The sequence below is a fragment of the Perognathus longimembris genome, chromosome 5 (genome assembly GCF_023159225.1).
Source record: "Perognathus longimembris pacificus isolate PPM17 chromosome 5, ASM2315922v1, whole genome shotgun sequence".
Taxonomy (NCBI): Eukaryota; Metazoa; Chordata; class Mammalia; order Rodentia; family Heteromyidae; genus Perognathus; species Perognathus longimembris.
The window spans coordinates 7815860-7837622 of NC_063165.1; the positions used below are offsets into that span (position 1 = coordinate 7815860).

The 21763-nt window shown below is 43.4% G+C and overlaps 2 protein-coding genes and 1 long non-coding RNA gene across 10 annotated transcripts in view; 2 read left to right on the forward strand and 1 right to left on the reverse strand.

Moving 5' to 3' along the window:
• The window catches only part of Synj1 (synaptojanin 1), a 90684-nt gene extending 81362 nt beyond the window's left edge, over nucleotides 1–9322 (forward strand). For all 7 annotated transcript variants that reach the window (XM_048346304.1, XM_048346306.1, XM_048346305.1 and 4 more), the window contains one exon: nucleotides 6312–9322. In XM_048346304.1, coding sequence (XP_048202261.1) covers nucleotides 6312–7103 — 792 coding nt within the window. In that variant the 3' untranslated portion in view covers nucleotides 7104–9322. The remainder of the gene's footprint in view (nucleotides 1–6311) is intronic.
• The window catches only part of LOC125351509, a 29260-nt gene that overhangs the window by 5432 nt on the left and 2065 nt on the right, over nucleotides 1–21763 (reverse strand). Inside the window, exons 2-3 of the long non-coding RNA XR_007210965.1 lie at nucleotides 17213–17220; nucleotides 10322–10326 (exon numbers count right to left, since the gene is read on the reverse strand). This is a non-coding gene — a long non-coding RNA (uncharacterized LOC125351509). The remainder of the gene's footprint in view (nucleotides 1–10321; nucleotides 10327–17212; nucleotides 17221–21763) is intronic.
• Nucleotides 12012–20350, forward strand: Cfap298 (cilia and flagella associated protein 298). Of its 2 annotated transcripts, XM_048346313.1 has the most exons (7): nucleotides 12012–12232; nucleotides 13623–13790; nucleotides 14523–14590; nucleotides 18046–18204; nucleotides 18797–18928; nucleotides 19813–19908; nucleotides 20105–20350. In XM_048346313.1, the coding sequence occupies exons 1-7, from the start codon at nucleotides 12094–12096 to the stop codon at nucleotides 20213–20215; spliced, it is 873 nt and encodes a 290-aa protein (XP_048202270.1). In that variant the 5' UTR covers nucleotides 12012–12093; the 3' UTR covers nucleotides 20216–20350. The 2 variants fall into 2 exon arrangements, with proteins under 2 accessions (XP_048202270.1, XP_048202271.1); XM_048346314.1 differs by lacking the exons at nucleotides 12012–12232; nucleotides 14523–14590 and having other exon boundaries at nucleotides 13713–13790.

The following is a 21763-nucleotide window of genomic DNA, read 5'->3' on the forward strand; positions in this document are numbered from 1 at the left end:
ATGATTTTGGAGAAAGTCAGATCAGATCAATCCTTGTTTGTTCAAACACTGGCATAGTGATTAATTTTCATGAACAGGGAATGATTCTTCAGTTTTTCTTGTTGTAAGCAGTAGTTCTTTTCCACTGGCCTGTCACTGGGGTTCATGAGGTATCTCAAACAGATGCAGTCATTGCTTCTTCATTAGAAATAGTGTGGGCTTGCAGCAGTAGGCTTATTCACCAAGTAAAAACCACAAGATAGCAAATCATCACATTAGTGTCTGGCAGAAAATAGGGCTATTGCCTGAGCTGTTCAAATCATATGATCACCGAGACTCTTGTTATCATTATTAGAAACTCTTGTGTATGAATGTACATGTATGTGTACACATATGCAAGTTTTATGCAGAGATAATTGAGTAAATTAAATTATTTGGATGCTATTTCATTTGTTTTGCTGTTGTTGTTTGTCAGTCATGGGGCTTGAACTCTGGCCCTGGGTGCTGTCCCTGAGCTCTTCAACTCAAGGCTAGCACTCTACCACTTCAGCCACAGTGCCACTTCCAGTTTTCTGGTGGTTGGTTGGAGATATGAGTCTCATGGACTTTCCTGGCTGGTTTTGAACCTTGATCTTCAGATCTCAGCCTCCTGAGTAGCTAGGATTACAGGCAGGAGCCACCAGTGTCCAGCTCATTTAGTTTTGTTAATATACATTTAAGTCAAGTGGGTATAATGAAATTTAATAACTATATTTTGTTATCTTGGTGTATATAAATTCTTTAACTGGAAAATGTCATCATGGTCAAAGAAATGTGTGTTTTAAAACTGTGCTTTTAAGGTTATAAAAGACTTTTTAGTTCATAAAACAGAGTGCTAAAGATAATTATGGTAAAAATTCTTCAAAAAAATAAATGTCTGCCAAAATACAGGAATACTGCATATTGGCAATGTCCCTTAAGTATGTTCATAAGTAATAGTTTGCATTTGTTTTTATAAATTTGTGGGTATGACTAGCTAGTTGGCAGAAGCTAAGTTTCTTAATGTTTTTATACAAAAATAAATGCTAAAGTAAATAAAAATACTGTTAGCAGTTGATGCTCATTTGGATATTGGTCACATTAGTAAAAAGTGAAAATTAATTTGTAATGAGAAAAAAATTAAGCTGATTAACACCAGTAAGTATTCCTTATGTTGGGCTGGGAATATGGCCTAGTGGTAGAGTGCTTGCCTCGTATACAAGTATTCTTGATGTTTTTAGTTCAGAAAATTGAAGGGATTTAATAATGATAGAAACTCTCAAAGAATAATTGCCCATTACTCTTTTCCATCTGACATTCACTTTTAGTTAGCTATGAATATTTTTTTATTTTTTGTAATGTGTTCCATTGTATTTTTAAAAGTGTAATTGGAGGACAAATAACTTTGAAACTAGCCACTGTTGATTACTGTTTTAGGACACTGGTTACAGAGTAGAAGTGCACCTTCCTTCTTAGTACTCTGTAATGGTTTACATGTCTCCACACCTTATGGAAACACAGTACTATAGAAAGCCTTCAGAAAGTACCAGCTGTCCAGAAAGGTTGCCTTTCTCAGTAAAAAGCATCTTAGGACAACCTGTAGTGGAGAAGGGACATGTCAATGACTGTCAAACATCATTTTCCCTTGTTCCAGTTTCTGGACCTCTGAAATGAGGATAGTAATTTAGTGACTGGCAGTATTTGCCTTGTGTGGCCTGATAGATAATGTTCTTGAATCTGCTTGTAATCCTTTCACCATAAATGACTGAGGTGAACTAACTACAAGAGTACACTTGTATTATATTTTAAATACATAAACATAGCCCAGCTTTGCTCTATTAAAGTTCTTTGACTCTCTGAATCTATACAGAAAGAAATCTTTTTTTTTTTTTTTTTTGGCCAGTCCTGGGGCCTTAAACAACGGGCCTGAGCACTGTCCCTAGCTGCTTTTTGCTCAAGGGTGCCACTTGAGCCACAGCGCCACTTCCGGCCGTTTTCTACATATGTGGTGCTGGGCAATCGAACCTAGGGCTTCATGTATACGAGGCAAGCGCTCTTGCCACTAGGCCATATTCCCAGCCCCAGAAAGAAATCTTTTAATGATTGTATAATGTGTTATATATTCTCTACAAAGCATAAACATGGCTTCACTTACTGGTCTCACTTCCAAGCATCGTAGCCATCTGATTATGAGCTAAGATCCAAAAGTAAGGAAATCCATCAGAGAATGACAGAAGTCATAGCCAAACTATTAACATGATAATTGACAGTGAAAGAGGAGACCACATAGAAAATCTCAGCATTTTAGATCCATTTAAAGGAGAGTACAGCTGCCTTGCACATCTGAGAGCTGATATACAAGACTCCAAAATTAGTAGTATGTTAAAGAGTCACATGCTAAGAGAGATGGAGCTCCATAGTGAAGCACAAAGCTCTGGACTCTGCCTTCCCACTGTTACTGTTGTGTTGTTGTTTTAAAGAGTCTCAGTCTCATGTTTAGTAGGCAGTTAACTCTAAAGCATATAATGTATGTAAGGATGGCATCATCCTAAATTGTCACAGTTGGTTTTTGCCATTTGAAAATAAGATACACATTGGGTGCTGGTGGCTCATGCCTGTAATACTAGCTACTCAGAAGGCTGAGATCTGATGATCACGGTAAGAAGCGAGTCCAGGCAGGAGAGTCCTCAGGAGACTCTTATCTCCAATTAATCACCTGAAAACCAGAAGTAGAGCTGTGGCTCAAAGTGGTAGAGCGCTATCCTTGAGCAAAAGAGCTCAGGGACAGCGCCCAGGCCCTGAGTTCAAGCCCCAGGATCAGCACACAAAGAAAAAGAAGAAATTATGATGAGCTTTAGATATTGGAAGATTTACCCACAAGTTTCTTGAGAATAATACTAGATATTTAAAATGCTGTTTTATAGAAAGGTTATTTTAATATTAAAAATATGATAGCTTCTTATTTTGTATTTTTCAATTGATAATTTTGGTGTGAACTAATGAAAATATCATCCTTCAGAAATTTTGAATAATAGCCTAAGTCTGAATCCTGATCATTTTGTTAAAATAAGTTATTATTTGCCAGTCCTGGGGCTCTGGGCCTGAGCACTGTCCCTGGCTTCTTTTTGCTCAAGGCTAGCACTCTGCCACTTGAGCCACAGCGCCACTTCTGGCCGTTTTCTGTATATGTGGTGCTGAGGAATCAAACCCAGGACTTCATGCATGCTAGGCAAGCACTCTACCATTAGGCCACATTCCCAGCCTGTTAAAATAAACTTTAACTTCAGTGGGGGTAGTACTTCTGCAAAGTGATGGTACTTTGTACATTTCCTCTATTACTGATACACGGGTTATGTTCTAAGTCTGTCTTATGTTCTTGGGCTGCCATCCAAATGGCTTAAACAATAGAAACCTAGTTCTCTGAGTTCTAAAGGCTTCGAGTCCAAGATCAGGATGCTACTAGCGTTGCTTGCAGTTAGCCACACACTTCCATGGCCTTAGCGTATGTGCTTAGAAAAGGGTAAGGGGAGTGAGCACATGTACAGCCTCTCTGCTTATCTGTTCTCATGACATCACTAATCCCATCACAGGTGCCCCAACCCCATGAGTTCCCATAGAATCTTTCTCCATGAACTAGAGGGTTAGGGTTTTAATATATGATGCTTTTGTGGGGCTGGAGCAGGAGGAGGTAAATGTTCAGTCCATAACAGTCTGCTTAAAGTGTTTCAGAGCTCTGAAACCTTTTTTGGACAAAATTCTTAACTGTGTAGAAATCGATTTCAGACAGAATTGAAGTCGGGATCCTAATTGAACAGAATTACAGGGAATCAGCATTGTCTTTTGAACTTATGTTATAACCTGCAAATATTGCCGTTTCCAGATTCTATATGTAACATAGAGCTAAAAGTATTTTGATGACTGAATTGTTAGGGTTGCTGGTTGGTCTCAATTTATCTTCCTAACTCTTTCCTTTGATTCTGTGTTCCCTTTCTCAAAGCAGGAGCAACCATCAGGGTAACAGGTATTCAACTATTTATCAATATTACATGTGCTTTTCATCTGTCTTCTTAGCACATTAGATGTATGAATCATTTGCTTCATACATCTAAAGTTTCACTCATTTTTAAAACCACTCGTTCACATTAATTAAATTCTATTATCATACCACAAAACCTGCTTTTTTTTTTCTTAGTATTTGGGTTTTTAGAAACCATTTTAGTTGTTCTTGCTAATGCTTTACCATTTTTTTGCTTCATTTTTATAAAATGAAATTTAACTAAAACTAACCTCTAGCAGGTAAGCTTTGGAAATATGAAAGCTTATTTGGCAAAAACAAATTCATTCATTGTTTTAACAATACTATAATCATATTAAGCTCAAAATTCAGTATTTTTTCTTAGCTTTATTTTGGGAAGTAATGTTTTCAGAAAGTTTTGTAACTAGTAGCAGGACTTTTTTTCAGTAAGGAAGAATTGTGACTTAGAAAGATGAAAATATTAGTACAAGATTAAAGATTCTTCCAACACCTTTCTCCATAAAATACCAATTTTAATGTAATCTCAAATCTTGCTTAGATTATAAATTAATTTAATGGATGGTGGTATGGTTTTCTTTGTAATTTGAAGTACAATTGGAAAAAATGATCCTGTTTCTATTGAACTTATTTTAAAATAGAAAATTTTCTTACATATGAAATTAAAGATTCTTAAATGTATAGCATTTATTTTTGGCAAGCAACTATAATTCTAAGCTGTGCAAAAAATAAAATTTTCTTTTCCCATAATGTCTATATTATGTATCTATCTCCCATCAGAGAGTTTGATCTTATACCCAATAAACATTTTTCATTTTTGTAATATTAATCATAAAGAATCCATAAATTATAAGTTGGCGTAATTTTATGTCTGTAATAAATTTTCCCTCTGAGCCCATTTTCATATAGCAGTCTACTTACCTTAATACATTTATAATAGTGTAGAATTTCATGACCTTTTATTTTCTTATAAATTGTCAACACTGCCTGAAGACAAATATACATTGAAGATAAATGTACTGTTTAGTTATAAACTATGTCCTTTGAATAAATCAAATACCCAAAAGTCATTCATGAGATAATCCATACCATTTTCAAAGTGTTATTAAGCACTAAGTATCTCATAATATACAGTTACATTTTACAGGAACTACTGCTGTATTTTCCCAATATATTTAATGAGAGTCTAGTTATTTTGCTATAGCAATTATCTAAATTTTCTTTGGGTAATGATCTATTTTGTCACATGATAAGTCTTGAACTGAAATTCTCCCTTACCTTTCTTTTCCAGCATGGACATTTTCTTTCTTTGAAGCTGCCATGGCTGAATTATATAGAGCGTTTTAAAATTAATTATGAGCTCATTTGCTCCTAAGGCCAGGATTATTGTTTCCCATTCAGGAGGCCCCATGGCTGGTCTTCATCCTAATGGCTTTTTGGACTAAGCAAGGTTTTTGTGGCCCCAAAGTCATTCTGAACCTTTTCTTGCTGGTATCAGCTTATGGGCAATACCATTTGGGGAACAGCTTCATTTTGATCTTAGAAATAGTACATCAAATGGCAAGCAAAATCCCCTCTCCTCACTCTACTGCTTGAAACAATCATTGCATTTGTTTAGAATAATATGCCTATTTTGTTTGACAAGATGAGGAAGGTTAAGAAAAGTTATAAAGTTATTCACATCTTATTTTGCAAAGGAGAACTGAAATTACAGGTAAAGAACTCTGAAAATTTTCCAAATAGAAAAGATACTGCCTGCAGCTTATGGATATAAATATATTAATCAAATTAACATCTATAAATGTTTATTTTTATAATAATTTAAATGAAAATATGCCTTAAAGAACAGTCATAGAACAATTACCATCCTCATAGATTGGTGTTGGAAGTTTATTACACAGATTTATCATAAGATCTGAATATGAGTTTCTTAAGTTCATGTTAAAATTTGAAAGAACTAGGCATGAATAAATTTGTTAATTTTGTGTAATGCTGTTCCTTACTATTTTAACACTCATACAGATAAAATAAATTCTGTTTTATTCCTTTGGGATTAAAAGATACAAACTTGGATTTAATAAAAAGGATTTATTTTTAAGAGATTTTTAAAGAGTAAAAACTTCAGTTATTATGTCCAACAAGAGTTACAAGCTACAGAATGGTACTACTTAGTTTCCAAATTTGTATAGTTGCCCAAGACAAGGCAAAAAGATTGAGACTGGAGGAAGAGAAGATATTAATTATATAAACTGATGATTCACTGTTTTTAATTCTTTTTCAGGTAAAAACAAATGGAGTCTCTGGTGTCAAACAAGAGCCACTATTCAAGAGTGACCCATTTGAAGATCTGTCATTTAATCTGCTTGCTGTATCACAGGCTCAGCTACCTGTTCAGATGTCACCTGTTCTAACCCCAGACCCAGATAGTCTAATTCAGTTGCCTTCTGCAACACAAAGCATTGTTAACACTTTGAGTTCTGTAAGTTGCATGCCAACCATGCCTCCAGTTCCAGCCAGGAGTAAATCGCAGGAAAGTATACAGAGTGCTCAAAACCCATTTACTGCTAGCTCGACCAGCACAAACCCTTTCTCTGATAGGACTGCTGCTTCCGGAAACCCATTTAGAGCCCAATCTCAAGAATCAGGAACAACCTCATGGTTCTCCAAACAAGAGCCTAATACTAACAGTCCTTTTCCTCCGCTCATGCCTCTGGGTCAAAACATAAGCAGGCCTTCATGTTCCCATGATAGTTTTAAGGACAGTTTTGATCCCCAGGGCCAGTCTGCAGTCCAAGCAGGCAACCCAAAAGGATGGGTAACCTTTGAGGAAGACGATGACTTTGGTGTGAAAAAGAAGTCAAAGTCATCCTGTCCCAATTTCCTGGGTAATCCGCCAGGGTCATTTGATGATGACTGGAACAAAGGTACAAGTGTGTCTTTCTGTGTGTTGCCAGCCAGGAGACCGCCTCCACCACCTGTCCCTCTGCTCCCGCCTGGCACCAGCCCTCCAGCAGATCCTGTCACAGCCTTGACAGCTAAGGCGTCTCCCACAATAGACTTTACAGAGAGATAATGTTATATGGCAGAAAGGAGGTTTTGTGGTCCCTTTGTTTTTTCATTTGAGCAAGAGAAGAGCCAAATGAATTGGGCATTAGATATTCATTATGTGCAATAAGTAATTGTAAAGCGCACTGATATCTTCATAAAACACCACTATTTTGTGTATACGAAAGTTGGAATATGTGTATATTAGAAATAAGGAAAGATGCTTCTCGTTATATTAACTGGAGTTATGGTGTGTTTCTCTTCAGATGAATAGGAGACAGGAGTAGCCATAAAAAAGTGCTTTTAAAACTAGTCTAGAAGATGGTCCTTACCAGAAATTCCTTTTCAGTCTTTGAAAAATTACACACAAAAAAAACCCCACATCTCTAGCTGACATACTACTGTCAGCCCTTAGGATAATTACAATTGGTATTCATGATTTACCAAAGAGCTGCCACATTATAGTGAAACAGTTTTCAAAGGCATTGTGTTAACAAAGATATATGTATATATCCACATTCATATTACATATTTACATATAAAAATTCTATATAAAAGTCAAAATTTACCTAAAAGTTCTTTTTTTTAAAGTCCTTCTTTAATATCTCATTACCAAAAAGATGGTTACCAGTGATTTGAACATTTAATTTGTTTTCCCAACTGTAGTAACCTCACTACAGAACCAGAATGTTCTACTATTCAAAACCCAGCCCTTCTCAAATACACGCACGCTTGTTATTTTCTGCTCCAGCCCCTCTACATATTTTTCCCCAGGAGGAGGTTCTTAGAGCTGGCAGCAGCATGTCTGTTTTCTCCATCATTTGGACAGATACTCTGGCCCTCTCCAAACAGTAGGACGGCCTCATGCAGGGAAGGTTCACACCACGGAGTCCAATGAGAAACAGTAGTGCTCAGTGGACTCTGGGTTCATTGAGGTTTTCATTGCCCAGTTCCCGTCCGCAGTTTCCTTTTTGCTGCTTTTTCTCTGGAACTTCGCTTGTCGCAGGGAAAGCAGCCGTCGCGAGTGCTTTGGGTCAGGAACCTACCCACTGTATGGCCTCTCCCACTTAAGGGGCCACTTAACACATCTATGATGCTGCTTTAAGTTTTTAGAGGCTATACCTCAAATTCGCTGTGGATTTTATCTCCTGTACTGCCAATATGCGACTGATCCTGCTATTATTAATTTTATGAAGACATACAAAGAATTTTTACAAAGTGTAGTATTTTGATATCATTACGTAAACCAATCAGAAAACTCCTTAAACAGTAGTTGTTATCATTCATTCTAAGTTAAAATCATCTCTAGCCATTAATATTTAATTAACATTCTTTTTATATAAAAAGTTATGTCTATCCACCTAAATTCCTATATATCCACGTTTAACCTTTAAAGTTGTATATTAGGGCAATATAAAAAATATATTTAAAAAAAAAAAGAGTCCATGGCTAAGAACATAAAAGCACAGAAAACTGCATCGCACTCCCAACCTAAAGCAGATCTATTAAGAAAAAAAGCACTTTTGTAAATGCTCAAATGTTATCAAAATACTATATTTATAGATATAATTCTGTCAACAGCCAGGAATTGCTGTTAGAAATAACTTGTGAGTTTTATATTGTGCTCTTTGGGGTTCTAATCATTTCAGCTGTAGTATGTTTTAAACAGCAGTATTACTATAAGCAGTGTGCTTCAAAATGTGAATTAACTTGTTGAAACTGTGGCTTTAACATCTTATGTGATTAGTGTATTTTCTCTCCATTAGCAAAAGAATTCATTGTTAGTTAACTTCAGTAGTACAAGTTGCAGTTCTGTGAGCAATGTCTCCTATTGGATATAAACTACTATCTACAGTACGCATAGCAGCAGCAGCAGCTCAGGCTTTGTCAGGAAAATTATATTTGGCAAGTTGCTAAAAATGCCCAGTTATGAAAGTTAGAGGTATGCTGCCATTAACTAGCCATCATTCTGTGTATTATTAAATACTAGTTCTATTCGAAGCAGAGCAGAAATTAGACACTAAGGATCTCTGTGAATTTTTTGTTCTCTATAGTAGATTGCTGTTTATATGTATGTAAGAATTTTATTGCTTATGTGGCATACAATATTTATAACTATATACTTTATAGAAGTACAGTATTAAAGTCGGTGGTATACAGACATTCTGTACATATCCTGTGAAATGTGCTGTCACATGAAATAAATATACCTGTCTTTACAATACAGACTGCTTTGCTTAAAGGGAAGGATTCTTCGTGTTCATTTTTTTGTACTTTAAGAGCACAAGCTACATTCGGGGAAAAATGGCTTAGCTGTTGTTGCCAAATCAGGTATTTTTAATGCAGTTATTTTCATCTCATTTCTTTTTACTCAAAGAGAAAGAAGACATCTCTGGAAGTTACTAATTGCCATTAAGAAACCTTGCTTTTATTCCATAAGACAGGCCTTCTCATTCAGTCTTGTGGCTTGAAAATAATACATGAGGCATGAATGAGGTTTTTCTGACCCACAGAAGAAGAAACACCTAGGGGTGGGGGCAGAGGGTTAAGACGTGACTCGCCAGCCAAAAAGAGGCTTCCTAAAAAGACCCAAATGAAGAAACTAGGGTTACTAGTGTATTATCTTTTTTGTTTGTTTTTGTCCCGTTTGATATTCAACACAAAAACCTTGATCCTTAAACAGTTGAGTTATTTTCGTTAATACTTGATGAAGTCATACTTATAGAATACTAGGTTTTAAAAAAGCATTTTTAAAGCCAGGTATTGGTGACTCATGCTACTCAGGAAGCTGAGGTCTAAAGGATCACAGTTCGGAGCCAGCTTGGGCAGGAAAGTCTGTGAGACTCTTTATCTCCAGTTAACTCCCCAAAAAAGAAAAAAGTCAGAAGTGGAGCTGTGGCTCAAGTGGTAGAGCACTAGCCTTAAGCAAAAAAAAAAGCTCAAGGACAATGCCCAGGCCCTGAGTTCAAACCACAGGACTGACACCAAATAAACAAATGGCATTTTAAGATTAATCATAGATTGACATGCAATTGAGCAAAATAATACTGAGGGAGCTCTGTATCTTTTACCTGGTCGCCAGTGGGAAGAGCTTGCCCAGTTATAATGCTCTTATCCAACCAGAACACTATGTAAGGACATTTCTATTGGCACAGGATCCTCATTTTGCTCTTGTTCCTCTTCCCCTGCTGTTCTGTCCCCCACCTCTCCCTTTCCTCTCCTCCTTCCATTCCATCTTTCCTGAACTTAATCTCTGCAAACCACTAATCTGCTGTTCATTTGTGTAACTTCATGTCAGGAATATCACATAGTATATGGCCTCCTGAAATTTTCATTTTTCAATTAGTATAATTCTCTGTAGACATCTAGGTTGTACATGCCAGTTATTCTTTATTGCAGAGTATTATTCCATGGTATGGACATGCTACAGTTTGTTCAACTATTCACTTACAGGAGGACACCTGGGCTGTTAATAGTTCGAGGCTATTACAAATAAATATACTGTGGACTAAGTTTTCACTTCTCCAGTGTAATTGCTTGCTTATGTGGTGGTGGCATGCTTCCGTTTTTATAAAACTACAAACAAACAAAAAGCACCTGCCATTTTATATTCCTGTGAGCAGTTTGTTAGTGATTGTTTTTCCACACTTGTTCTCATTTGATTTAGCCCTACTAAGTGTATATTTGTGGTTTTAATCTGCATCTTCTTGGAAGTTAATGATCTTTTCAAGTGATGATTATTGGCCTCCTTGTGTCGTCTCCAGTGAAAGGGCTGCTCTTTTGCTTATTTTCTGGTTGGTTGGGATTTTTTTACCACTGAGTTTTGAAGACTCTCTGTATACTCTAGATGATATTCATTCTTTGGAGGGGATGAAGTTTGCAACTATTTCTCCAGTCTATCCTTATTCATTCTTTGCACCGGATCTACAGCCAGATGCTGAGCTCTGGAAACTCTGTAAGCATGACTGGCAAATGATAATCAAACTCACAAACTGATACATACCAATAAAAATAAGTCACATCGAGGATGAGAAAATATGGAGAATAATAACTTACTACTGGTGAGAGTAAATTGGCATATCAATTCCAGAAGACGAGAATATCCAGTCATTTACATACCCTATGAATAAGAACTTGGACTTCTAGACAACTTAGTCCATATCTTGAATATGAGTTTCAGTACTTACAGTGGTATTAGAAATAAACATCAGTTAGAATGGAGTGTTATATCTGCACAGTGGAATAATACACAGTAAGAACAAGTGGATGAAAATAGTACGTTCTCACTGGGAGTGGTAAGTTAAAATAGGCAAAACAACATGTTCTTTAGGGATACATACACACACAGGTGCCGGTGGCATAAAGACTTGCGCTGGAAACAGTAAAAGCCCAAATCCAGAATGGCCATTGCCTCTGGGAAGAGATGAGTGAATGGGACAGGCTGACGCAGAAGCTTCGTGTGATGTGTTAGCTCTTTAAGCAATCAGCCGAGTAAAAATTTAATTTCTTGGCCCATCACCAATGACCCATAAATTCTCCACTCAAGGAAGAGCTTAAATAGATGCAAATGGCCAAGAATGCCCTTCATCCAAGTAAGCAGCCAACCGGTACCTAAAACACTCAAGAGCAGATTCAGCCCTAAGGCAGGCCCTCTAAACGTCATCCCTCCGGCGGCCTCCCTGGGGCCCGGGCGAGTCGGTCCCGCGTCCCCGGCTCCCGCCCCCCGCCGCCGCGGCTGGGTGCGCTTCCGGTTGCCAGGACAACAGCTACTTCCGGCAGCGACCCCGCCTTTCCGGGCTGGAGCCGGAGGCCTTGGGGACCGAGTGTTTGGTGGTTGCTCCTAGCAACCGCCGCTTCCGGGAGCGAGCGCAGCCCACTTCCGGCCCCCGCGGGGTCCATCCTCGGGGCCGCGGTTAGTTCCTCGCCGCCGCGGTGGCCGCCGGTGGGGCTGACCCCGGCGGGGTCGGGGGGTCCTGCAGGTCGGTCGCGTGTCCCGCCCCGGCGCCTCCGCCGCCGCGATGGTGCTCCTGCACGTCAAGAGAGGCGACGAGAGCCAGTTCCTGCTGGAGGCCCCCGGCAGCGCCGAGCTGGAGGAGCTCACCGTGCGGGTGGCCCGGGTCTACAACGGGCGGCTCAAGGTGCAGCGGCTCTGCGCCGGTGAGTCCGGGGATGGGGGGTGGCGGGGCGATCGGGGTACGCGGCCGGGGAACTGGCCGAGGGTGGGGGTGGGGGGAGTAAAGCTCGTGATGTACGAAGCTCTGCACCCGGCCTGGGGGTGAAGTGGAAAGAACGGCCTGGTCAACCGCGATGGAAAACCCGGTTCGGAGGTGGACCGCGGCGGAGACCCACGGGCGCCCCAGGGCCCGGAGCCAGGCTTTGGGGTGTAAATAAGCGGTGACGGACCGAGGCAAATAGCTGAGCGACGGGGACGAAGGACCGATGGTGTGCTGTGGAATGAAGGGAGGGAGGGAGGGAGGGAGGGAGGGAGCGAGAGAGCGAGCTGGGTGGGCTTACAAAACGGGATTGCCCCACGCGTGTCAGGACTTCGGGCGGCGAGCCCCTGGCTTCCGGACCGTCCCTCCCGCCCTGATGTGGCTTTCCACTCTCCTTGGAAACACAGGCCCGCCCCCTCCTGCCCCCCCTCTCAGTGCCCTGCCCGAGGGAGCGGGCCGGCGGGTGGAATGACAGTTCCTGTAGCTACTGTGACTGTTGAACATCATAGACGAGAGGGGTTTTTTTTTCTCCTTTCTCATTTTAATTAATATAAAAAGTCACACATGGACAGTAGCCAGTACATTGGAGAGCACAGCTGTAGAAGAGAGCTTCACTTGGCTCTCCAGGTGTGGCCTGGAGTAAGTACCAAATGCTTCTATGAGTACATATGTGAAGATAATAACTGTGTAAAATAATATGTATTATTTATATATATAGTTTTATGTGATGATTATATAGTACATATCTTCAATGTGTTTTATATACACTTACTATGCATTATATATACTAAAATACAAAATAACTACATAAAATTAGAACGTTTACTTAGGCTTCATCAAGATACAAATAGCACTGGGCACCAGTGGCCCACGACTGTAATCCTAGCTACTCAGGAGACTGAGATAGGAGGATCTTGGTAGGAAACCAGCCCTGTCCTTGAGACTCATCTCCAATTAACCAGCACATAGCTAGTGCTACATAAGTGTTAAGAAACATAGCCTTGTGGGCCATACCCCAAGGCTCAGGAGCTTACATTACTGTGGTCGAAAGTGTTGTGATGGGCTGGGGATATGGCCTAGTGGCAAGAGTGCTTGCCTTGTATACATGAGGTCCTGGGTTCAATTCCTCAGCACCACATATACAGAAAATGGCCAGAAGGGGCGCTGTGGCTCAAGTGGCAGAGTGCTAGCCTTGAGCAAAAATAGAACCCAGGGGCAGTGCTCAGGCCCTGAGTTCACGGCCTAGGACTGGCCAAAAAAAAAAAAAAAAAAAAAAGAAAGTGTTGTGATGATGATTGTGATACATCACTATCTGACTTTCCCTTGTTTTCAAGAAATGGAAGAATTAGCAGAGCATGGCATATTTCTCCCTCCCAATATGCAAGGATTGACTGACGAGCAGATTGAAGAGCTGAAATTAAAGGATGAATGGGGTGAAAAATGCATCCCCAGTGGGGGTGCCGTCTTTAAGAAGGATGACATTGGCCGGAGGAATGGGCAAGGTATTTGATCTCAGAAGGCTGAGATCTGAGGATCACAGTTCGAAGCCAGCCTGGGCAGACAAATCCAAGAGACTCTTATTTCCAGTTCACCACCAAAAAGCCAGAAGTGGAGCTATGGCTTAAGTGGTAGAGGCTAATTTTGAGCAAAAAATTAAGGGACAGCACCCTATGTTCAAGCCCTAGTATTGCGGGGGTGGGGGGGGCTATAGGGTTTGAACTTGTCCCATTTCCCCTAGATTTGGGTATTCTGTCGCCATTATTTTTGTCTCTTAACTTCTCATTCAGGTACACCATTTTTGTTTATAATTTCCCCTTCTAGGGATCCGCAAAATATGGCCCATGTTCCAAACACAGGTGTTGTCTGTTTTTAAAATAATGGAAAGCAGGCAGAATCGTCCATGGCTGCTCTTTTTGGCCGTGGCAAGATTGAAAAGCTCCACCGTAACCTGCAAGGCCTACAGTATTTTTACTCTCAGGTGCTTTGCAGGCAAAGCTTGCTGACTTCTGTCTGCCCAGTGGCATAACCTTTACCAGGTTGAACTGGGCCTACCCCACTGTCAGGCTGAGATCTGTACCTGACGACCCCCAGCCCTCTGCCTCTTTTCCTTCACCTCCGTTCCCAGCTTGCATGCGCTGATACTTCACGGGCACGAGGGCTCCAGAATTTGACTTTCAACAGAGCTATGTGTTTGATGGCTGCCTCTCTCCCACGCTCTCATTTTATTTTTATAGCTCCAAATGAAAAAATGAAGGAGGTTCTAAAGAAGACCATAGAAGAGGCCAAAGCAATAATATCTAAGGTAAGTGTTTTACCATGATGCTCTAAAACTGCCTCTTGAAATATAAACTCTTAATTATTAAGGCTTTCTTTCAGATTACCTGTTGGCCAGCTTTTGCTTTTCTCTCTTCCTCTCTTCCTTTTTCCTTCTTTTGTTTCCTTTCTTTTTTTTTTAATTCTTTTTCCTTTCAGAAGCAAAGGAAACAGCATGTTTAGGATGGACCTTGGTTGAATAAGTGTTTTTGTTTTATTTGTGGTTTTTTTCTTTTGTTTTGGTGCTGGACCTAGGGCTTGAATTCAGGACCTGGGCGCTGGCCCTGAGGTTTTGTGCTGAAGGTTTTGTGCACTCTACTTGAGGCCACAGCTCCATAGATAAGTGTTTTCTTGGCTTGCATAAGTGTATGTTCATGTATAATACAAACATGACCCAATTTTCTTTCTTTACCTTTTTAAGGAATTTTTAAAAGCTAATAACTAATATGGTTGTAAAGTACCCCGATAGATAAACTTGATTGACATAGTACAATTTAATAAGTTTGCCTGTTATAGTCATCTCCAGTATTTATATAAAAACTATTTCATAGAAAGATAGGCATAAATAGTACCATTAATGTTCAAATATATGCACTTAGACGAAGTTATCTCTTTTTTGTGTGTGTGTGTGTGTTTTTTTTTTTTTTGGCCAGTCCTGGGCCTTGGACTCAGGGCCTAAGCACTGTCCCTGGCTTCTTTTTTTTTTGCTCAAGGCTAGCACTCTGCCACTTGAGCCACAGCGCCACTTCTGGCCATTTTCTGTATATGTGGTGCTGGGGAATCGAACCCAGGGCCTCATGTATATGAGGCAGGCACTCTTGCCACTAGGCCATATCCCCAGCCCCGAAGTTATCTCTTAATTCACTACTGAGGATGCTCTACTGCCGAGCTGTCTCCGGTCCTTTTTTACACTAGTTACTTTGGAGACAGGGTCTTGTTCCTCCCCAAGGAACGCTTTGGTTTGAGGCTGAAATGACAGGTGTGTGCCACCACACCCAGATTCTTCCATTGAGATGGAGTCTGTGGCCTAGAACCACAGTCCTGATTTCGGCCTGCTGCCTCAGTAGGTTGGCAGTTGGATGCCACGGCACCCCGCTGTTAAGTAGAAGAGGCCTCGTGTATGTGCCCTGGCTGGCCTCAAACTGCCATCTACCCATTCCCAGCCTCCCGAGTAGCTAAGCTTGCGGGCGTGAGCCACCAGCATCTGGCAAGAAAGAGATATGAAGGAGATTTAAGCAATAGGTAGTTTTAGTAGTTGTATTTATTTATCCGTGGGTGATAGTAGTTATTACCTGAATTTGTATGTGTCCCTTGTATCACTGCTTTTTCTTCTACCCCTGACTGACTCAACAAAACTGTTATATGCAAATAGTATCCCTAACGCTTCATGCTCATAGCAGGTCTTTGAGGAGCATCTGGAAAAGCCGATAGGGTAAAGGCTCTGGGAATTCTTAACTGAAAGTCCCAAAGGGCATTTGGTCCAAGAGCCTTCCTAAAGAAAGTGTCAGTTATAACTACTGATCTCTCATCATATCGATTTACCTCAGCAGGTGGGAAGCTCCCACTGGGGGGAGACGTGGTTCAGCCTCCTTGCTCCACACACTTTAGTCTGTGAAAGTCTTTTCCACTCCGCCCTCTTCCTCCCTTGGTATTCTATATCTCCTCTGCCCAATGGCAATTCCCTCTGCAGCCCCATTTCTGCCCTCTAACCTCTTTCTGAACTTGTAAACTAAGTTTCCAGACAGCACTGGAAGACCAAGTCTTCTAGAACCATCCTCCATTGCTTTGCTCATTTCTCTCCGTATTCTGTCCCTAAAAAAATCACATCCTACCAGTTTCTCTCACGGAACCTTCCATGTCTCTTTCAGCTCTTGCTTCTCACTTGGCCAGATGTCTGCGTCTGGTCCTGTGCTTTCTGAACCCAGATGCCTCTCGGTCCACCACATCCATCCCTTCCTCTCTACTGCTGTTGCTCTACTGAAAGCTCCCGACAGCATCTTGCCATGCAGAACCAGCAGGGGTCCCGGCATTCCCTTCCCTGTAGACACTAAGGGCCCGCAGCTACCCCAGACCTTCAGTTCTCACACTAACTTGGAGTTGGTGTCAGATCACACAAGTTAGAAGCTGCATTGCCAGCAAGTCTCCTGACTTCAGGCACCACCCCGGAGTGGGGTCCCCAGGCCCCTCCCCCTTCTTTCTAGCTTGGTTAAATTTGGGTCCTTCCCTTCCCTTCCGAATTTGTCATTGTTGGAGTGACTCATAGAACTCACTAGAAGAACTGCACCCACAAGTACAGCTTTATTAGAGAGGGCACAGTGTGTCCACTAACCAGGAAAGCGCCACTGAACTGCGGGTCTAGACGGTTTTGTCAAGGTTTTCCAATCCTTGGGTAATAAAATCATTAGCCACATGATTGGACTCGCCCTCCAGCCACCCCTCCCTCTCTGGGGCTGGCAGAAAGTCTCATTCTTCTAATCAAATACTTGGTTTTTCTTTCATGGCCAATCCTTTCCTTGGAAGTATCTATCCTAGCTTGAATTTGTTGTTGTTGTTGTTGCTATAACAACATAGCAGAAGCTGGGAACCTTCTAAGCAAAGAGACAAGCTTTACTCACATATCTGGAGTTTCAAAGTACAAGATTTGGGGCTGGGAATGTGGCTTAGCGGTAGAGTGCTTGCCTTGCATGCATGAAACCCTGGGTTCGATTCCTCAGCACCACATATATAGAAAAAGCCGGAAGTGGCGCTGTGGCTCAAGTGGCAGAGTGCTAGCCTTGAGCAAAAAGAAGCCAGGGATAGCGCTCAGGCCCTGAGTTCAAGCCCCAGGACTGGCAAAAAAAATAAAAAGTACAAGATTTGGTGAACCAATCTGTTTGGCCTATGGCAAGACCCCCCGCCCCAAGTCTGAGTCACAGCATGGCATAAAAGAATGAGCCAAGAGGCCCTTCAAGTGTGCTGGAAAGCTGTCCTCTTCCACCGTGCCGCTAGGGGCGGTCTCTTCCCCACACTGCACTCCTCCCTGGTGCTGCTCCTAGCCTGCGGCATGATCCAGACCGCCGGGCACTTGGCTCAGCTCTGAGGTCGATGGGAGGCACCTGGGGAGCAGGAACTGCGTGATCCTGTTTGTTGGGCTGGCAGGATCTGGTGAGAGTCTTCCACAAGGTCTTAGTCAGAACCAAGGGTGCGGCGATTCATTTCTGTAATCCAAGCTCTGGGGAGACTGAGGCAAAGGGTCAGAAGTTCAAGGTCATGCTGGGATCTAGGGAGACCCTGACTTACAAACCCAAAGGTAATCATTTGCTTAGCACATGAAAGGACTTGGGGCTCAATCCCCATCATTGTACGATAACAACAACCGTAATACAACCGTAACTACAACGATCTGATGTGTATTTATTGATGAGTCGGCCACTTGGTTGCGAATGACGTTTTCCTCACTTCCAGAAACAAGTGGCAGCTGGTGTCTGTGTTACTATGGAGATGGTGAAAGACGCCTTGGACCAGCTTCGGGGTGCAGTGATGATCGTTTATCCCATGGGGCTGCCCCCGCACGACCCCATCCGGATGGAATTCGAAAATAGAGAAGATCTGGCAGGCACTCAGGTGTGGGGTCCTTCTGCACCTCTGGGGTCCCCCGGCCCCCCCCGCCACTGCTGCAAGGACCCTGGGCAGAAGCCCAGCAGCGGAAGGCCAGGGGGAGGGCCGGGGCAGGGACGCCGACCAGCAGAGGTCAACGAACGCATCCCACGTTCTTTGGCTGCTGGGAAGCCGGAACTCCCCTTGTGCCAGTCTCTCCCTGACTGTGCCGACTCCGCTGCGTGGCGCGGCGTGCCCTAGCGTGCCTCGTGTTCGTCCTTCCCCCACTTTTCCCATACTCCCTGCTCTGTGGCGAGGCCTGTCTCTACGTCACCTGCCCCTGGTGCCTGTGCGTTCGAACCCACGGGAGCCTGTTCCCCGTGTCCGTGGCCCTCACCCCATCTCATAGGGCCCCCGTTGCACTCCTGTTGAAGATGCCAGGGACCTAAGACCTCGTCCTTCCCCGAGCCAGCAGTAGGCAGGCAGACCTGGGGATTCTGTTGACGCGGGCAGTACTGGCAGCTGCGGGGACGGGAGGGAGGGAGGAAGGGGCCGGAGGGGGGCACTGGAGGGGGGCAGGCGTGGAGCGCACTCCCTGTGACCGTGCGATCGCCCCCAGGCGGCGCTCAGCATCATCGAAGAGGCCCAGGCCCAGCTGTGGTGGGCAGCCAAAGAGCTCAGAAGAACAAAGAAGCTCTCAGACTACGTGGGGAAAAACGAGAAAACCAAAATCATCGTCAAGATTCAGCAAGTAAGTTGTTTTGCTTAACGTGTCGGTATTTGTCATTTACCTGCAAACTGATGCAAGTTTGCCATCCATCTGAATGGTTTTTACTGCCTGTGCAAATACTTCAGTTCTTTTGGCTCAGGCCTAACATTAAAATATCCTTTACACACATGACCCAGTTGGAAGAAGCACAGCAGGCCTGGCAAAATCAGGAGCTTGTTTAGGTTCCCCGGGGACAGCTAGGAAGCCGTGGCTCACACCTGCAACCCTGGCTACTCCAGAGGCTGAAATCTGGTGACTCAAGGTTTGAGGCTAGCCTGGACAGAAAAGTCTATGAGACTCTGTCTTCAAAAAGCTGGCCTAGGGGGCTGGGAATATGGCCTAGTGGCAAGAGTGCCTGCCTCATATACATGAGGCCCTGGGTTCGATTCCCCAGCACCACATATGCAGAAAACAGCCAGAAGTGGCGCTGTGGCTCAAGTGGCAGAGTGCTAGCCTTGAGCGGGAAGAAGCCAGGGACAGTGCTCAGGCCCTGAGTCCAAGCCCCAGGACTGGCCAAAAAGAAAAAAAAAAAAAAGCTGGCCTAGGGCATGGACTCAAGTGGTAGAGCACCAGCGAAGCATGTGCAAGGTCCTGAGATCAAACCCCGGTCCTGGGGGAGGAAGCTCACAGGGGTACAGGTATAGGAAGTGCAGCCCCCCCCTGCCCCGCCTCCCTCCACCGCAAGCACAGAACACGGCCTGTGTGTCCTGCTGAAGCCCGGATGCCCCCCGGGCGCGCTTGGGCCACCCGACGTGGATGGCCCACCTGTCAGCAGTGGTGAGAGGCAGTCGCGGCCCCCTACCTGGCTGGCTTGTCACTGCAAGCAGGATGCCCCAGTGCACAACGGCCTTGTTCTTGTCCTCCAGCGGGGTCAGGGAGCACCAGCCCGGGAACCCATCATGAGCAGCGAGGAACAGAAGCAGCTGATGCTGTATTATCACAGACGGCAGGAGGAGCTCAAGGTAGAGATGGGGCAGCGGCGGCAGGGGGGACCCCGAGACTGTGGGATGCTGGGGAAGGAGCCTTTCTGTCCAGGGCTGCCCAGACATTAGACCCTGGAAGGGTGGGGGGAGGAGCCTGCCCCGGGCTTCTTCCTTTTGTCGGGATGTACAAAACTCTTGCTGCACACCGTCCTGAAGCAAACCTGCTTATTTGCAGAAACTGGAGGAGAATGAAGACGACTCCTGCTTGGACTCGCCGTGGGCAGATAACACTGCTTTGAAAAGACATTTCCATGGGGTGAAAGACATAAAGTGGAGACCCAGATGAAGCTTCTAAAACTACCAGCTAGCCTTGCTACAAAAGATGTTAACATTTCTATTTTCCTAGTTTTCTCTTGGTTTGAAATTGTAAAATGACAGTTATTCAAGGTTTTAGAACTTAATAAATACATTCTCAAAAGCAGATATGTACATTACTTTGTCTCCAGACCTCTCTGCATAGCTCACGGTTTTCTAGAGTAAAGTATTACAGAGGTAATTACCGCCTTTCTTTTTCTTCTTGATTTCTTTCTTTTCTAACTATTGAGCTGTGTAGAGGAAATCTGGAAGTACCATTTCCTCCACCGCAGGCGTGTGACGCAGAGCCTGACCGTTAGCAACCACTAGAGGCCGCCAGCCACGCACTTACTCTGTGCACCCCGTCATCTATGGGAGCTGAGTCCTGCGAGTCCTCCTCTTGCCCTTCTCTGCCTCAGTGTTCAGACACAGCCGCTCATCCATCCATAAAGAGAACCCTGGGCGCCACTCTGTGCCGGCTACTCCGTAGATGGGAATTCACTTGTCATCTATGCTCTTGATTCATCCAAGGACACACAGAGAACTTCTAGGAAGTCACCATGGCCGCAGACATCAGCCTACCAGTGGCAGACTACTGTTCATCTTTAGTGTGTGGTCTTTGCATTATGTTTCTCTTATTTTTTTAGTTGAAATAGGATGTCACTAACTTTTTACCTGGACTATCCTCAAACATCAGTCCTCCGGACCTCTCCCTCCTGAGTAGCTGGATTACAGGCATTACCTGCTGCATCTGGCTGTCCCAAGATCCATGATTTAATCACATCTACAGAGAACTTTTCTTTGGTCAGTCTGGGGCTTGAACTCTGGGCCTGGGCCCTGTCCCTGAGCTCTTCAGCTCAAGGCTAGCGCTCTACCACTTGGGCCACAACACCACTTCGAGTTTTCTGGTGGTTAATTGGAGATAAGAGTCTCACGGACTTGCCTGCCTGGGCTGGCTTTGAACCGTGGTCCTCAGATCTCAGCCTCCTGAGTAGCTAGGATTATAGGTGTGAGCCACCAGTGCTCAGCTAGAGAACTTTTTTCCTACATCAGACAGTAGCTACAGGTTCTGAGAATTGGGACCTGACATCTTTGGGTGGACACTGTTTAGCCTGTCCCGCTTGGTGACATTGCCAGAGCAAATGACGGGAATCATCTGAAGTGCTTGGACACGGGACTAGATGAATGAGTTATTATATATTCATTTAGCAAAGCCTGCTGTAGCTACCTGAAGAACAACATCATGATATGTGCACTGGCTTCTGGGAGAAAATCAAAGTAGGTAATTGATTTTTTGTTTGTGTACTTGGTTGGTTGGCTTTGGGGGTTTTGACGGTACTTAGGATTGAACTCGGGACCTCGTTTGCTCTGTTGGTGCTCTGCCACTCGAGTCTACCTCCAGCCCTTTCTGGCATTACTTGTTTGGGGTCTCACTTTGGACCCAGGCCAGCCTGGGCTTCAACCCTACTACTTGTGCTTCCTCATGTCACTAAGGATGGCAGATGTGGTCCAACTCGGCCACACCTCTGTTCTCCCCGTA

Coding starts and splice junctions, on each gene's coding strand:
- Cfap298 (XM_048346313.1), top strand. CDS start 12,094: ATGGTGCTCCTGCACGTCAAGAGAGGCGACGAGAGCCAGTTCCTGCTG. Junction 12,233..13,622: donor GGTGCAGCGGCTCTGCGCCG/GTGAGTCCGGGG, acceptor CTTGTTTTCAAG/AAATGGAAGAATTAGCAGAG. Junction 18,929..19,812: donor TCATCGTCAAGATTCAGCAA/GTAAGTTGTTTT, acceptor CTTGTCCTCCAG/CGGGGTCAGGGAGCACCAGC.